Below are 18,016 nucleotides of genomic sequence, written 5' to 3'. Positions count from 1 at the left end.
GGGAGTCTGAGACTGGTAGACTGCTTGAGCTCAGGAGTTTAAAACCAGCCTGAGAAAGAGCCACATCTGGTCTCTACTAAAAATAGAAAAACTAGCTGAGCATTGTGGTGGGCACCTATCATCCTAGCTACTTGGAAATCTGAGGCAAAAAAGAACTGAATCTCTGTCTCAAAAAAAAAAAAAAAAAAAAAAAAAGAACTGAATGCTGGGTTACAATGTCTCAAAAAAACGTCTTGTCTTCTGGGTTCAGAAAACCCAGTTGTGGAGATTCCCACTGAGCGTGCTAATTCACAAATGGGAAAAACAGAGAAAAGCAGAAATCTCCCTTCTTACAGGGAGGCCTATGGTACAGGATGGGAGAGCTGGAAGCTCAACAAGGGGAGAACATTTCCTACTGGAAGGCACCCAGAAGGTTCTGTGAAGAGGCAGCCAGGACACCAGACTGGGAGGCACGGTGCAGCAGCTACCCACCAGAGCCCCCCAGAGACATAGGCTGCAGAGCAGGGCGTGGTGGCTCACATCTGTGATCCTAGCACACTAGGAGGCTGAAGTGGGTGGATTGCCTGAGCTCATGAGTTAGAGACCAGCCTGAGCCAGAGTGAAACCTTGTCTCTAAAAAAAAAAAATAATAATAGCCAGGTGTTGTGGCAAGCACCTGTAGTACCAACTAGTTGGGAAGCTGAGGACAGAGAATCGCTTGTGCCGAAGAGTTTGAGGTTGTTTGAGTGTGACGCCACAGCACTTAACCCCAGGGGAACTGAATGGGAGTCTGTCTCAAAAAACAAACACAGACACACACATAAAAGCATAGGCTTTGGCCAGGAAATGCCAGCCACTTAGGAGCAAGGGCCTCAGTACCAGCCACTCTTCCCTTTGGCCCCAGAAGACAAGCGTGTGCATGCCTTGAGGAGTATGCTCTGGCCTGGTGATCAGGCAGGTGGGTTCTTGAACATCAAGGTTATACCCTTAGCAGATACGGCCTGTGGCTAATGCCTCTCAGGGGAGTGGACTAAGGCAGAGGAGGCAGGCTTGGCCATGGGTAAGGGGTGTTCTGGGTACCAATGGCTCGAAATCCAGGCCAGGATAGATTTATAACTGCCCACAGGTCTCTGTGGGGTGGTACAGGTACTTTCAACTAAAGAGAATAATGAAAACCCTATCCCCCTCAGTGGCCCCAACTGTGATGACTCCCTTGGCCTCCCAGACATGGCAGGGACTCTCACCTGGCCTGCCACTCTTTCCACACCCAGCAATGGCCACACCCAGCTGGCCCCATGTGACAACTCTCACCCTGCTGCCAAGCAGCCACCCTTTGGACTGGCCCTCACACTGCAGACAGGTGTCCCCAGACATGATGGGACTGGGTCCCTCAAGTACACTGTCCCTATATAACGAACCACCTACAAGGCTAAGCCCAGAGTCTTGGAAGGCACACAGAAGGCACAAGGATGGCACACCGCCACAGGGGCGCCCCTCTCCCCTGACAGAGGGAGATGCGCACCTCTCCCTCTGTCCTGCCTCAGCCAGTGCCTGGACAACCCATCTCCTGTCTCTTCCCCAACCCGCCAGGTTAATAGTGGGGCAGAAAGTACATCACATTGTTCTCTGTACTGGGGACCTGGGGAGGCAGCTCAGTGCACAAATGGGAATCAAAGACACTCAAGAAGCGGGGGAAGCTAAGAGGAGCCAACCTGCTGGAACTGTCCCTCGGAGACTCCATCACGGTAGAAGATGATGCGGGTGGGCTTGAAGCGTGTGGACTTGTAGAACTGGATGAGGAGCTCGCGGACCATGGCGGCCAAGTCCTGAATGATCTCCTGCCGGTGCTGCTGCACACGCACTGTGGCACAGTAGCGGTTGGGGTGGGCGTCCATGCTGCCCACCACCTGCGGGGACAGGTAGTGAGTGCGGTCAAGAGTTCCTGAAAGCTCCCTCTCCCAGTGTGTGCTGGAGCAGGGCCCAGGGAGGGACAAAAGCATCTTTACCCTGGGACTCGCACCATAGCTGACACTCCCACTGCTGGTGATCTCACAACCTCTAGGCGCTCCCTGACGGTCTGGCAGTTGTAGTGTTTACAAATGTGTTTTAAGGCACAAAAGTTTGCCCCAAGGTATGTAATAAAAAAATAGAAGATTACTCAGAAACTCATTCTGCTTGTGATCAGATTTGGCTGAATTAATCAGTCCAAGGAAAGCAACTGGTGAGGGTGTCCCTGGTGCTCTCATGGCAAACTGCTCTTTCTAAGGAGTCCTGTGCACATCCCCACATGGTATGCCAAGAATGTGGTCCCTGGAACAGAGGGCAGCCCAAAACAAACCAGCCGTGTGAATAGGCTCCCGAAGGTACTGACCAAGAGAACAGAAGGAGCAAGGCCACGAGGGCAGTCCCTGTCCGGGGAGGGGCCATGAGGGTGACAGCCCAGCCCTGTAAGGAGGCCTGGCCAGGCTGTCCTGGCACCTCTCACCTGGCTGGGACTGGCAAGTCTCCCAAATTTCTGAAAAACACTGAGAGTGAGAAGCTCCTTTTGTGTCCCTGAAAAATGAGATATATTTCTTGGCAATCTGCCTTCTTTGGAAATCCTCACGGAACAGTTTCTCCCCGATTTTCCTCCCATGTATTCCATATCCTTTCTCCTGTTCCATCTAAGCAAGAGAAAAATAGACTCTGAAATGTTTCTAGTTGGAAAAACCCTCACAGAAATCTCTGCTCCTAGTGACTGAGAAGTGAGGGGATGGAGGGAGACACACAGCTCTGTCTGCTCCTGAGAATGTGAACAAGCCAGCACAAGTCTGTAAGACCAAGGACACGTTTCAACGTGACACAATGTTTGTGCAGAAAAAGATGAAGACGGACCCGGAGAGGTGAGGCAGGAAGAGGTCGGGACATGGCCCTGGGAGAGGTTGGCTGTGCCTGCTGGAGGCGGCTGCTCAGACCCCACACCTTCACCTGCAGCCCAGCACACAGCACTACCAAGGGGACCTACGTGCTGGTCTTTGCTGATCAGAAGAGGAAAGGGCTAGAAAACACCCAGTGAGGTGAGATACACTGTATGCATGGGAAGGGGCAGGGCTGTGCCTGCTGGGCCATGTGGCAGGAATTACTTCAGTGACACTAATTCACTGGAGGAAGTGTAGCCTCTGAACGACACCCAAGCACCTGCTGTTCTCTACCCAGGGCAGATCACCTGGCCCCTCATGCCCCAGTGGAATGTCTTGCTCACACTCCCTCCAGGCCAACCAAGGAACAACGCTGGCAGCACCCAAGCATCTGCTCCACGCCAGGCACTGTGCCAAGGCCTCGACCCCATCACTTCATAGCAAGAGGTCCACATTTGCTTCCTCATTTTACGCATGAGAAGGTTCATAAATGTTAAGCTCAATTGCCTGAGTGGAACAGCAGAAAATAGTGCTCAAGTGTGTCCAGCACTTAGGGCTAAGCCCATAGCTGGTGTTTTCATTCTTGGTGTAGGAAGCTGGGGGTAGGGGCTGTTCAGGATACCCACGGCTGTCCACTAGCTTGACAGGCCCCCATGTGCAGGGCTCTGGGCTCCAATTTCTGCCCAGGCCTCTGAGGCACTTTTTCCAGGGAGGGCCAGGGAATCCCAGGAGGATTTGCCAGCATCCTGGAGGGGGCTTACTGTGGATGAGGGCGGGATTCAGACACATGACTGGAATAGAAGCCCAGTGCTTCCTTCCCTCCACATAGCTATGCCACTGCAGCACACTGCAGTCTCCCAAGGAGATTTAGAGCTAATGCTCTGCTGTCTGCATTCCCAGTTTAAAAACCAGACTATTGACTGTGCATGGTTTGGTTCTGTCCTTTTAAAAAGAAAGGTGGAGATGGTAACAATTACACTGCCCCCTCCAGAGAACAATCACCCTGGGCCTTCCCACGAGTGACCAGAGGGCAGTGCAAAGCGTGCACATGCACTGCCTGGACCACCCTGAGTCCAGGTGGTGGCCTCACTCCTGATGACACTCTTTTATTTTTGCAATTTTGGGCCAGGGCTGGTTTGAACCCACCACCTCCTGTATATGGGGCTAGCGCTCTACTCCTTGAGCCACAGGCGCCACCCTGATGACACTCTTAAGAGTAGAATTGGGGCCAGGCACAGTGGCTCACACCTGTAATCCCAGGACTCTGGGAGGCCGAGGTAGGCTGATTACCTAACCTCATGAGTTTGAGACCAGCCTGAGCTAGGGTGAGATCCCGTCTCTAGAAATAACTGGGCATTGTGGTGGGCATCTGTAGTCCCAGCTACTTGGGAGGCTAAGGCAAGCGAATTGCTTAAGCCCAAGAGTTTGAGGTTGCTGTGAGCTATGACGCCACAGCACTCTACCAGGGGTGACAAAGTGAGAGTGACTAAAAAAAAAAAAAGAAAAAAAAAAGTAGAACTGGTAACAGCTCTACACCTGAATCTAATTCACAGCTTTTAAAATTATGGTCTGGTTGGATGCACTGGCTCATGCCTAATCCTAGCCCTTTGGGAGACTGAGGAGAGAGGACTGCCAGAGGCCAGGGATATAAGACCATCTGGGGCAATACAGCAAGACCTCATCTCAGCAAAACACATGTGCATATATATATGTATATATTAGTCAGGGATGGCAGGAGCTGCCTGCAGTCCTAGCGCTTGGGAGGCTGATGTGGGAGGATCACTAGAGTCCAGGAGTTGGAGGCTGTAGTGAGCTGTTAATATGATCACATAACTGCCCTTTAGCCTAGGCAACAGAGCAAGACCCACAAAACCATGGACAGCTCACAACAGTTGCCTTTAGGAGACTGAAAACAGGTTGGAGAAAAAAAGTAGAATTTTAACTTGGCTGTGTATGTTACATTTGATATTTTATAATAAAAAACAAAATAGCAAGAAGAGGCCCAACATTTGTCTCCACCGGCCAAGAAACCATCAGGTGCTACGTGAGTACAGGGGAGATGGCAGGTGAGCCCTGCCTGCACGTTGTTTATGCTCGTGGGCCCGCTGAGGTCCGGCATACATTTGGAAAAGACTAGTGTCCATGGCTCCCACTGCTTCCTGGGCCTTATGCCATAGTTAGCATCACCCTCCTGCCAGCAGACCCTGATTTCCCTAGCTATAGTTCAGTGGGCTCCATCCTTCCAGAAAGGAACCCACGGTCCTACTGCTGCAGTGGGACAAGCACAGTGCAGCATGTCACCAACAGAGTACCCAAGAGAAAACGTGGAACACTCACAGCAGCAATGGAAGGCTTCTTCCCATCCCCAGCGGGTGGGTGAGTGACGTCTGCTCCCAGGAAGATGACAGGCTGCTGGAACACTGGAGGCCTGCAGGGATAAGCATAGTCAGGGGCCAGGGAGGGCCACAGCCTGGACCTCTCACCACAGCAGGCACTGTCATCACCTCTGAGGTGGCAAGTGCATTATGGTTGCCATTTCTGAAAAGAATCCTACCCTGGGCTCATGCCTGGAACCCTAGCACTGTGGGAGGCTGAGGTAGGAGGACCACACAAGGCCATTACCCTGCCATGTTATGGCAATACAGAAAGTCTCACAGAGTAAAAAAGAAGTCTGCTTCAGAAAAATGTGGGTTTTCAGGGCCTAGGTGGAAGACACCCCCCCTCCCCCAAGACCAGACTGGCCAGTGTTCTGGCCCACAAGGATTCACCATTCCATAGCTTTTACCTCGTACATACTTGAATGTTTCCAAAATAAAAACTGGCCGGGTACAGTGGTTCCCAGTGCTCATCCTGGCTGAAGCAAGTGAATCACCTGAGCTCAGGAGTTTGAAACAAGCATGACAAGAGTGAGACCCCGTCTCTACTAAAAACAGAAAAATTAGCCAGGCATCTTGGCAGGCACCTGTAGTACCAGCTACTTGGGAGGCTGAAGCGGGAGGATTGCATAAGCCCAAGAATTTGAGGTTGTTGTGAACTATGATGATACCATGGCATTCTACCCACAATGTAGTGCCATGGGCTGTCTCAAAAAATGAGAATGTCTCAAAAGATACAATAATAAATAAAATAAAAATTACCCAAAAGAGCCCCTCAGCCTGCTACTCAGCTCTGGCTCACCACTGTGCTGTAGTCCCCAGAGTTTTGCAGCCTTGACACCCCTGGGCCGGATCATTCTTTGTTGGGGGAAAAGGGATTTAATAGCATCATGGCCCCTAACGCCAGCAGCATCCCCAAATCATGACACCCCAAACATCTCTAGCCATTGCCACACAGGCCCTGGGGGCACAACCAGCCCTGCTGAGAACCTATGCCTACTGTTGTGTCCTAGCACCACTTTCTGAGGCAGGGCAGGTAGGCAGGCGGGTGGCAGCCCTCCCTGTACCTAAGTGAGAAGCAGAGGGATAATTCAAACCTGTCTAATTCAGACCCTTGTCTACATGACCATGAACTCAGAGTCTTCTCATGTAATGCTCAATTAATAGTGTAACTTAGGTTCCCAAGTGTGGCCATATCCAGTGCACCAGCACCGCATAGCAGCCTGGCAGGAGTGTGAATTCACGGGCCCAGCTGCAAGTCAGACCCTGTGGGAGCCAGCCAGGCAGGTGGTGTGACACCAAGACAGCTGGGGCAGGCTGAGGTCTAGGCTCGCCTAGATTGCCATTCCCAGCACAGAAGGTCCTCAGCTTACGATGGTTTGACTTAGGATTTTCTTTCTTTTTTTTTAAATTGAGACAGTCTCACTATGTCACCCTGGGTAGAGTGCTGTGGTGTCACAGCAACCTCAAACTCTTGGGCTTAAGTGATTCCTTTGCCTCAGCTTCCCAAGTAGCAGGCGCCTGCCACAATGCTTAGCTATTTTTTGTTGCAGTTGTCATTGTTTTTAGCTGGCCTGGGCTGGGTTCAAACCGGTCACCCCTGGTGTATATGACTGGTGCCATAACTACTGTGCTACGGGCGCTGAGCCTGACTTATAATTTTCAGAGCTATGATGGCACGTGAGCCCTAGCCTCAGTATGGTCCTTGACTGAGGAAGGGTTTGTCAGGATGTGGCCTAGAGATAAGGGAGGCACTGACCACCGTCTGTCTTCGTGGCTCCCTCCTGCACTGGGGTAGCCGGACTCACGGCTGAGCCCCCCAGTCCGTTGTTTTCACCACTGTTGGTCATTTGCATGTGAAGACGGTCGCTGGGATCTCTGAAAATGACTGTCTGGAGACCCTCTTTCTGCCTGCAGAGGCAGGTGGTTTTGATGGAGGGGCAAAACCCCCTTGCCCTTGAATATGGGAGCCATACTCCAGTCCTGGGGGTGCCGGAATAGTGCAGCTTGGTCACCCTTCCTGCCCTGGCCTGGGACCTACCAACAGCTGGAGTCCAATGAGGAGCTTTTCAGTCTAAAATGTGAAGTCCTAGCACAAGGTAGCTCCCATGACCCCATGGGATGTATAGGGGACACCCTGGCAGCCACTCTTCCAAGGGCCCAGGAGGTAAACCAGGGAAGCCAATCTCCTGCCCAGTCAAGGTGGGCCCTTGTTTAATGCATTTTTCTTTTTCTTTTTTTTTTTTTTTGAGACAGAGCCTCAAGCTGTCCCCCTGGGTAGAGTACCGTGGTATCACAGCTCACAGCAACCTCCAACTCAAGTGATCAACTCAAGTGATTCTCCTGCCTCCACCTCCCAAGTAGCTGGGACTACAGGTGCCACCACAATGCCTGGCTATTTTTTGGTTGCAGCCGTCATTACTATTTGGTGGGCCTGGGCTGGATTTGAATCCGCCAGCTCAGGTGTATGTGGCCGGCACCTCAGCCACTTGAGCCACAGGCACTGAGCCTTGTTTATCACATTTAAGGTGCAGCCCTACAACTCCTGTTCCAGGACACTATCCATGGCTGGGAAGGAGTCCCTTCTTCCCTGGCCCTGCTTGTGGCCTTGACCTATCTGGAAACCTGGCCACGGCACTCAACCTGAGCAGATGCCCGGTCCCCTGGGCAGCCAGGATATACACCTGACTTCCTGCTCCACGGTGTCCAGGACAGTGCTCAGCCCCAGGGAAGGGGCCCTGCTGCCCGTGCACCATGGACCACTCCACATGCAGGGGCTGGCCTCACCTGCCCTGGGGCAGCAGGATGTTGTTCACGCCTCCTAGCTTGACATTGATCTTCAAGCAGAGGTTGGACAGGGTCTGCGGTGTGGTCCTCTGCACGTTCTTCATCTGTACACACTGTGTGGCCATGCCCAGCACAGTGTCTCCCACGCGCTTCACTTCAGCTATGGAACACAGAAGGCGCATGTGACTGCTTCCAATAGCACCCCACCCTCAGCTGCCCCAACAGTGGCAGCTGTCACCAGCCCCCTGCTGCCCACCTGAAACACACAGCAGCACGTGGCCCTGGCAGCTGCCACAGGCTTCTTCAACCCCTCCCAGCCACAATCTGCTGTGAGGGGTTCCCTGGCCAAGCCACGAGTTGTCCTACCTCTGCCCTACCTCACTCAGGAGAGGACGCTGGACAACTGGCTGAACAAAGACTCTTCCTTTTTTTTTTGGAAACAGAGTCTTACTTTGTTGCCCTTGGTAGGATTCCATGGCATCACAGCTCACAGCAGCCTCAAACTCTTGGGCTTAAGCGATTCTTTTGCCTCAGCCTCCCAAGTAGCTGGGACCACAGGTGCCCGCCACAATGCCCAGCTATTTTCTTATTGCAGTTGTCATTGTTATTTAGCTGGCCGGGGCCAGGCTTGAACCCCCCAGCCTTGGTGCATGTGGCTAGCACCGTAACCACTGTGCTACGGGTGCCAAGCCACAAAGACTATTCTAATGATGAATCCAGGGCCCCAGGTGGCAGAGCAGGGCCCAGCCAGGGCAGAGGACTTGGCATATCAAGCAGGGATGACACGTCCTATCTCAGGGCCACGGCTACATGCAAATGCTCCAGTAGTTAAAAATAAAAATGCTGGCATCTGCAGATTCCTCAGCAAACGCAAACTAGATATCAAAGAACCATTTCCTTCCCCCTCCCTGGAGTCTTTTTGGGAGCAACTGGTTAGCAGCTCCCTGGGCAGCCCTGTGGACAAGGTGATGCCCAGGATGCAGAACCCAGTGGTTTCTTTCTTCTTCTTCGGGATGCTGGGACTTGGAGAAGTGTGGCTTTTGTATATTTGAAATCTATCACTGGCTAGATGGGACACCGTGGGCAACACTCCCAAGTCCTAGCTGCACCCCTCTGCCCTGTGGCCCCCATCACCACAGGTTCGTGTTCTGATACCTCCTCTACAGGTGCCTCTGCGCTCCTCTCACTTCAAAGACCTTCTACCTCACTGTGTCAGAATCGCCGGTCTGCACGTCTCTCCCTCCTACCCTGGAGCTTCCTGAGTTCTCTCTGCATTCTCTAGGGCGCAGCACATTTTAGTTGGAAAAATATGCATTGCCCTTTGGCGTAAGACACTTTGACCAGCTGATACTTGTGTGGTGCGGAGGATGAGATAGATGCCTGCACACGTGCTGGGTTCTGTGTCCCGAAGGTGCTGGCTTCCCACTGCTATGGCCTGGAGGGTAATCAGAAACCACCTCTTCTTTCCCAGGCTCAGCAATGAATGGGCCTAAACCTGGCAGCTCCTCAGTGTGGCAGAAACATGAAGGGGCGCAGGCCATGACAAACACCCACAGACACTACAGCTCCCCAAGGCCAGCAAACAGCCAGACACTTACCATACACGGGGGTTTTGCCGGGCAGGATGACCACCACCAGCTGCAGGCCCGCGTATGTGTTCTTCAGGTGCCTGAACATGGGCTCCACGCTGTCCGCTCCCTGCGCATACTTGCAGAAGCACGGCTGGCCCTGGATGGGCATGCCAGCATCTCTTGAGATCTTTCTGAGCTGCTCTGTGAAGGACCTGCAGTACAGGGGTCACATCACTAACACACATGGTGAATGGCAGGGAGCTCAGCCCAGCCTGAGGCCCCCCAAAGGCACGAATTTTATAAGCCAAAAGCACTTTTATCAAGATCACTATCAAAGTTTTCTTAAAGTCCTACATAAAGCCAGAAATCAAAGCTTCTTCTCTGGAACATACCAACTTCTAAGAAGGGTTAGACATGCTTGACACAGACCTAAGTTTACTCAAAGTCCTTTGTGGCTACTGTGCCACGACAGGACGGCAGACTTCAAGTGGAGGTCAACAGAGGTCGTGTTGCCCCGCCATCATGATGCTCCCAGTGCACAGTGACAAGACTCCATCCTTGCAGAGCAGAGCAAGGAGCAGCTGGCATGCACCCAGCAGCCTCTGCGGCCCCTCACTTGAGTCTGGGCAGGAACAAGGCCAGGCTTCGCCAGGCATTGAGGGACGTTTCAGCTAGTTGTCCCTCTGAATTTTCCCCAGTTGTTTAACTGGCCACAGTGTGGACTGGGGTGATGCAATGATGAGCAAAACCAAAACAGGAACACCGGCAGCTGCAGGCAGCTGGCCCAGTGACGCTCAGGGCGGGGCAGAGACAGAGCAACAGTTTCTATTTTAAGTCAAAAAATAAAAATCCTGTCACCTTCAACAAGGATGAGGCTACTGTGGCCCATCCTAGCCAGTTACTGTTCAATTTCCTGTGCACTGGAGCACCTGAGAAACTGTGAGTTCAGGGTAAGGCAAGAGGAAGAGCCCAAGGAGAAAAAACAGGGCAGGAGAGTGATGCAGTACCCCACCTCTCGGCCTGCTCCAGTCTTGTTCCCCAAGCCCTCTCTCTGTGCTTCTAACCCCTCTGCCAACAGTGTGCACAGAGTAGCCCACACGTCACTGGGGGGAGCCCTAGCCTTCACACCCTCCCCTCGCTGAACAGCCACAGCCCACAGGCCAGGAGTCCTCCCTGCTGCCCCCACAGAGCAGGAGTAAAAGTGCCATATTCTCTGAAGAGTATGTTTGGCACAAAACCACAAGCCACACTGCTGTGGTTCCTGCCCCCAGGGCTGCTGGCCAATCCCATTCCTCACAGGGAGCTGTAGTGAGTGCCCAGGTGAGGGTGGCCCTTCTTTGGAGGCTGGCCTCTCAGCTGGGCTACCTGGGCGGGTGACCTCTTGTCTGAGCTACGCCCCTTCCCGGGGCAGCCTCCACAGGGGCATCTCTTCCTACCCTGTCTTCAGTTTCTCTGTTTCAATTTACACAAGTTCAAAACTAAAGCATTTTTTAAAAATAATGCACTTCACTGAATCTCAAGTTCACTCTAGCCTCTACATTTTAACTCATCCCTTAGTCACTGGTTTGCTTCTCCAACAGTCCATGTAGCTTCTTCATGCTCCCTCCTGTGGGGGGGCCCAGTGGGGGCCACAGATGTTCATGCCCTGCTGGCCTGACCTGGGTGGGCTTTGACAGGGAAAGGCTGACGGACCTGACATCAGAACACAAGCTCAGGATGGGCCCCACCCACCCTAGGGCCAGTCTTCCAAGTGGTCAGTCACCTGTGCCCCTGCAGGGGCCAGGCCAGTGCCGCAGCCGGTCAAAAGGGGCACTTACTTCAGATGGACTTCTGTGCACTGGCGTTGTGGGGCAAAGCACGCAATGGCCCACACCTTGATCTCGATGCCTGTGTGGAACTGCTTGTTCCTCATGTCCCAGACGCCCTGGACAGGAGTGGCAATGGCTTTATTCTGCAAATGGCAAAAAGTTCGGAGTAAGTAAAAATAGGAAACATTTCCCCAACTTGGACTTGGTCCCTCTGTTAGTCCCTGACCAATTGAGCTCCTTCTTAAGAACAAGAATGACACCTTCATGTTGTCCCCATCTCTGACCTGCAACGCACCTCTGCGGGAGGGTGGTGCATGGTGGCAGAGAGTGGGCAAGAGCTCGAGGGAGGCTGGCCAGGTGGTGATGGCAGGCAGGTGGGGCAAGGCCAGCAAGCCTGGGAGGCCCAAGCTCCAGTTGACCTCCTGAGCAGCCTAGACCAAGAAGCACCTGGTGATGCTTCAAGAAGGCCTTCTGTTCTAGAAAATTCTGTCCCTCATTTTCATCCAGTGGCCTCTGGGGTCAGTTGGGACTAAGCCCACAGCTCTGTTTACTTTGCCTGCAGCTGCATGAGAAACGGAGGGCATCCTGCCGGAAAGGACTCTGCCTGCTTTTGCCACCTCTCGCCTAGAAGGGACCAGCCCCCAACTACATCACCCCAGGGAAGTCTGAATGGCCCAGGAGGGGAAGGGCCAGAGGGCTGCTGCAACTCCAGGCTGTGGGCACTGCTGAGGACACGGCCATGCCCAAGTCACTATCACTTACTCTACAAAGGTTTTTCTTTTAAGCACATCTTTCTTACAAAAGAAATAAAAGCTTATAAAAATCAGGCAGCATGTAGAAATGAATGCTTTTGTTTGTTGTGCTTTCATAGCCACTGTCTGCTCCCACCACCCTCCATGCATGATGCCATGGACATTCCGGGCTCCAGTCAGGAGACAGACACGTAGACACACACAGAGACACGATTTCAACAGAAACTGGTGGGTCTTCCTTTAAGTGCACTTCTAGACCTTGGTGCTGCTGACACCGGGGCGGTGGGTCTGGCTGCAGGGCAGCTCTGAGGACCATGAGCTCTCTGTCCGTCCCACTCACCCAGGGCTGTGATGAAAAATGTCTCTGGGATGGCCAGATGTGGCCAGGGGCGGGGGAGGGACGATGGGGCAAACCACCTCTGGCTGAGGACTCTGCTCACACCTTGCTTGCTGAGGTATGTTTAATCATTTTCTCTAACAATGCTCTAATTGCTCTAAGTCCACTGTTAGGGCAGAGGATGAAGAGTATTTCTTCTCACTAAAACGTTTCAGGGATCTGGAAAAATGTATTCCTTTGGAAACATCACAAGCTCTCTTAATCCATACAATTCTAAGGGTTTTCCAAAAGTAGAGGACATGAGCAATGTTATTTTTTAGATGGCTGTGCCTTGGCTAAGAGAGAGAAAGTGGGGGGACAAACAGAGAGGGCCATAACTGAGGGCTGCATTCAAAGCCCTACCTCTCGCCACATGGCCCGTCCCTGCTTACTTAAGAGTGGGGGACCACACTCTTCCCTTGGGGTTGCAAGGAGCTGGTGCAGAGTTTATAGTGTCTGGGGCCCAAGGGGTGGACATGCAAGCTGAGGAGGGGCCAAAGGGCCTTGCTCAGAACCCTTCTGCAGGAACATGGGCAGCCACCTCCTGCCCAGCGACAGCAGGAGTGTGTGTGACAGCAGTATGGAGGAGAGCACATGCTCAGTGAGCTCCAAAAGGCCAGAAGCACATCTACCAGACTACTGTTTGAACAATATGTTGATAATTCAGGAGTGAGTTTACCAAGGAGAAAGGTAATACCCACTGCTTCTTCAGATGCCAAGTAAAGGCTGAGGAAAAGAGACTTTTTTCTACAGTTCTTTTATATATTTTGAAACAAACAAACAAAAAAAAAACTCTTGTATTTTAAAATAAGAAAAGGGTGAGAAAACTACAACAGAATAAAACTTTGCCATAGTCTCAAGAACTGGATGAAAGTGTCATTAGGTAGGAAGGGTGTGCAGTCCGGTGAATCAGAGCTGGTGACCTCTCAGGCCAAGGCTCCACAGAGCTCTGGTGTCCCCTGCCACAGTCACCCAGCCCTTGCCCACCTGCCAGGTGTGCTGAGTGCTGAGCTCTGAGGCCGTGGGCCTGCCCAGGAGGCAGTGAGAGGGAACACTTCTCAAACACCACTGGGCTTAGTGGTTTGGACACCTTTGGTTACCCGCCAATGAAAGCTAGAGGTAAAGCTGGCAAAAACCAAAAAACCCTAACTGCTATGTTTGCTACCAGATGCCCCCAAAGCAAATGTTAACAGAAAAATAGTACAGGCTTCTGGGATGAGATTCAACACCGGCAGAGTGCTCATCACACAAAGAAGGGTGCTTTTTGAAGGGATAATAAAATTTACCTTTTGAGGCTCAGTGCCCGTAACTCTGGTTAAGGGGACCGGCCAAATAGACCGGGGCTAGCGAGTTCCAACCTCACCTGGGCTTGCTAAACAACAATGACAACTACAACAAAGGGTGTTGTGACGGACGCCTGTAGTCCCAGCTACTTGGGAGGCTGAGGCAAGAGAATCGCTTAAGCCCAAGAGTTTAAGGTTGCTGTGAGCTGTGACACTATAACACTCTACTGAGGATTACAAAGTGAGACTCTGTCTCAAAAAAAAAAAAAAAAATTACTTTTTGAAAACATTAAGGATAATTCTGAAAAACTTTAAAGCCATTCTCCATGAAGGCCAAGGTATAGCCCAGAGTAGAAAGAGTGCCTAGGCTCGGCGCCTATAGCTCAACCGGCTAAGGCGCCAGCCACGTACACCTAAGGTGGCGGGTTTGAATCCCCAGCCCGGACCCCCCAAACAACAATGACGGCTGCGACCAAAAAAAAATAGCCGGGCGTTGTGGCGGGCGCCTGTGGTCCCAGCTACTTGGGAGGCGGAGGCAGGAGACTCACTGGAGCCCAGGAGTTGGAGGTTGCTGTGAGCGTGATGCCATGGCACTCTGCCCAGGGGGACAGCTTGAGGCTCTGTCTCAAAAAAAAAAAAAGAAAGAGTGCCTATACTCCGAACAGGGCCTGCGCTATGGGGGATGGCTCAGGACCCGACACGGACTGTGGGAGACACACGCACACGCCCGAAAACCCACCCTCAGCCACACATACCCTGCCCCCATAGAGGATGGAGGGCGGCTGCAGCACCCGTCCAGTCACATCCGTCATTTCATCTTTGACCATGATTCCAAACTCACGAACGTATGGGTCTGTGTTAAAACTCGCACTTCGCATCTGGAAAAGGGGGAGAAGCAGCCCAGCATCAGACAGGGTCTTCCTTCCTTCTAGTGGCCACGTCTGCCCAGAGCCTGGGTGCCTGAGCTGTGGGTGTCCCAAACTCACCAATTTGCTAATCTCTTCTTGCCGATCGGGTGCTGACCTAGCAGTCGCTCTGATCATGGTTGAAGTCTGATTGTCTGTCAGTTTTTTAATACACCTCTGTCCTGCCACTATGTTACAGACCTGTGGATAGATGCAGAGGCACTTGTTTTGGAGGCCTGAGCAGAGGAAGAGGGCTGGTGCCCTGGCACTGTCTGGGGCTGTCTCTTCCTCGTCTGAGGGTTGCTCTACTCCCTCCTGGTATCAACAGAAATCTTCCCTGAGTGACCCCGATGTAATGCTCCATACTCAGACAGCCAGGTAGGCAGGGCAGTCCCGACAGCAGAGTTCTGGATTCCCTCTAGTCCTCAGTGGATGTGAGGGCCAAACAGGTGAGCACAGAAATGGCTGCAGGTGCAAAGCCACCACCCTGCTGGACTTGGCCCTGAAAACACAGGCCCTACATGACCACAAAAGATCTGCGAATGTAAAATACCAAAGGAGATGAATGGAAATGCATTGCCTGATTTCAGTGTCCCATTGTTTCCCAACGGGATTTTTCAAACAGTCTTAAAAATTAGACAAAAAGCAAACAAAGAAACAGTGTACTACTGATTTCCTCATACCAGGGATCTTCTGGGCGTGTCACACACACTCTCAATCCATGCTCACACTAACGTTACCTGGGAGCTACAAATCCCATTTTATTAAAGGCAAAACTAAGATTCAACAAAGCCCATTAATGCACCTAAGATCCTACAGCCACGGAGATGATGGCAACTGTGCCAAACTGGGGCTTGGCCCTGCTCCTGGCTGCTTGGCCCCTCGCCCCATCCTCCCAGCCTTGCAGACCCCAGGGAAGAGGGCTACGTGCCTCCAAGGGAAGGTAGGTGTGTTTCTGCTCCTGTCCGACTTGTAAACATGGAAGGTGGGGGTAGCGCAGAACCAGCTTGTGCCTGTCCTTGAAGTACTGGGCCACCGTGCACTCCACTGTCTGCCCACTCTCCTGCTGCAGCGGGAACCTGGGGAGTAGAGGCAGCTCAGGCCAAGGGCTCGCCAGGACCCCATGGGGACAGACCAACAGCACATGCACACTTCACCCAGGGCTGTTTCCACATGTGGTGGCATCTTCAGAGGGATGCATGGGGAGCACACATGCAAAGCCCTTCCTGGGAACAAAAGCCAAATGTCTTTTGTATCTGGAATATTCCTGAGACCCTAAATTCTTGTTTTGTCTCTGGAAGTGGGAAATAAAAAATACCTACATGCATACAGTATAATACACAATAATCACGAATTGCCCACAGCATCTACAGTGCGCATGAAGGACTCCAGACAAACAAAGACAAACCCGGAAAGGCAGGCCTGTGTGTCTGACAGCAGGCTAGTGACCTGATGGGGTCAAAGTGCCCAGCAGGACAGAAACTCCCAGGACAGGAACTCCCAGGACAGGAGGAAGAAAGGAGCATCCTGGTCTGCTCACATGCCCCCAGCCTCTGGCTGGGCAGGGCCTGGCTTCCCTTGACCGACTCCTCTGCTCTGTCCAGACTGCTTGGCAGTCACCTCTGCTCCCAAGGCCCCAGGCACCTCGGTAACCCCATGCCCAGCAACAGGCCAGGCATTTTCCATGGGATGACTCATGAAACAGACGAGTCCTCATTGGGGACAAGGACCAACTCCATCACATCTTCCACAGTAAACACATATGTAAGACAGCACGTTCCTGGGGCCAAGGTTATGACACGTACTTGGACTCTAGACTACAGAAGGCAGGGCCCCCAGTGGACTAGCTGGGGTGAGGGCAGTGGCCCTACCATGCTCAGCTCACCTCACACACCCCCCGCCCAAGCACCCAGGGGACAACACACATGAAAGACCCTTCTCTGTCTGTGAAGTTCAGAAAGGAGACATGGCAAGAACCCCATCCTCCCCGCCTGACACACAGGCAGCCATCTCGTTATTTGCGTTTATTTTATTAGGTGAGGTTTGGAATCTATGGAGCCACCCAAGGCATAGCTTTGGCATTTAAAAAGAGAATGTGGTAATCTTCCCACAAGAATCGTGGCTCCAGGATCTGGAAATCTGAATGGCACTGAGGGCCTGAGCCGAGGGGAATATAAGCAAGCCGGTTTACGTTTGGTGGCTGGCAGGCCGCCGGGTCACGTTGCAGACTCGGTACTTCCTCTTCATCTGCCCACAGTGCGTTATCTCCACCTTTAGACCTGGTGACAGAGAATGGTGGGCTTTAGAGTCTAGGTTAACCAAGTCTGAAGAGGGAGCTTCACTTTCCCAAGCTGTGGACATAGATCCAAATCACTTGGACCCTGGAGTTGCTGCAGGGCTCTGAGGAAGAGAAAGGTGGACACATGGGCCCCACTGACACCCTGGCCAGACCCATTTCACCTACAGGGATGCCTCTTTTCCCTATAGGTGAAAACCCCTATAGGAGAAACTCAGCTGAAACTCAGACCTTTGGCCAAAGCCAAAGAGTCAGGATAGGGTGTGCATACAAATAGGAAGCCATGCAGGGCCCAGCTTAGAGCATAGGTGTCTACCTTCTCAGCATTCCACACTCCCACAGGCTCATCACTATAACCAACACTGCCCATGGCCTTCAAAAAGCACAGGTGCAGAGGGCATGGCCATTCAGTTGCTGCTAGGCAGAGGGGCCCAAAATAAGTCTTGATCTGCATTTCCTGGAGTGGAACCAGGCTGAAGGGTACAGACACCAGCTCCGACTGTAGGAAGGTCGAGTGAGCAAGAATGAAATGCACCTCACAGTCTAGAACATGATGAAATGCAGCCCTGGCTCTGAAAGGGGACTTCCCGTCCTAACATCACAACTCCAGCTCCTGACTCACCCACCTGCTCCTCACAAACACAGAAGCTGTGTTTATTGTCATTCTATCTCTGCTACTCTGGGATGGGCTGGATTTGTCTCTGTGCAAATTCATCTGGGTGCCTCACCCGCCACCACCACCTCTACCTCCCTACACTCACATAGGGACCAGAACCATACCCAGCCCCCTTCCCCAGTGCCCTGAGAAGTTCATTACCTTTAATTTCTTTGGTAAACTTTACCCTTTGGGAATCTGTCAGAGGTTTTTGTTGTTCTTCAATACTTTTAAAATCCAAAACTTCACAAACAAACTCGATAACTGGCTGTGCCTTATAAAATGCAGTTGCCGACACTGTAGGCAAGATAAGAAACAACAAGCACCATGGC

General features: G+C 52.3%; 1 protein-coding gene across 1 annotated transcript in view; it reads right to left on the bottom strand.

Moving 5' to 3' along the window:
• The window catches only part of AGO2 (argonaute 2, RISC catalytic component), a 61,897-nt gene that overhangs the window by 19,997 nt on the left and 23,884 nt on the right, over positions 1-18,016 (bottom strand). The window contains exons 5-14 of the mRNA XM_012807044.2: positions 17,847-17,981; positions 16,925-17,012; positions 15,665-15,812; positions 14,815-14,934; positions 14,584-14,706; positions 11,427-11,560; positions 9,637-9,821; positions 8,039-8,198; positions 5,214-5,304; positions 1,692-1,886 (exon numbers count right to left, since the gene is read on the bottom strand). Of these exons, the coding sequence (XP_012662498.1) occupies positions 1,692-1,886; positions 5,214-5,304; positions 8,039-8,198; positions 9,637-9,821; positions 11,427-11,560; positions 14,584-14,706; positions 14,815-14,934; positions 15,665-15,812; positions 16,925-17,012; positions 17,847-17,981 (1,379 nt within the window). The remainder of the gene's footprint in view (positions 1-1,691; positions 1,887-5,213; positions 5,305-8,038; positions 8,199-9,636; positions 9,822-11,426; positions 11,561-14,583; positions 14,707-14,814; positions 14,935-15,664; positions 15,813-16,924; positions 17,013-17,846; positions 17,982-18,016) is intronic.

This window comes from Otolemur garnettii, unplaced genomic scaffold (assembly GCF_000181295.1).
Source record: "Otolemur garnettii isolate 467f Iridium unplaced genomic scaffold, OtoGar3 scaffold00062, whole genome shotgun sequence".
Classification (NCBI taxonomy): Eukaryota; Metazoa; Chordata; class Mammalia; order Primates; family Galagidae; genus Otolemur; species Otolemur garnettii.
The sequence above is the reverse complement of the archived record's forward strand: the minus strand, read 5'-3'. Positions and strand labels throughout refer to the sequence as shown.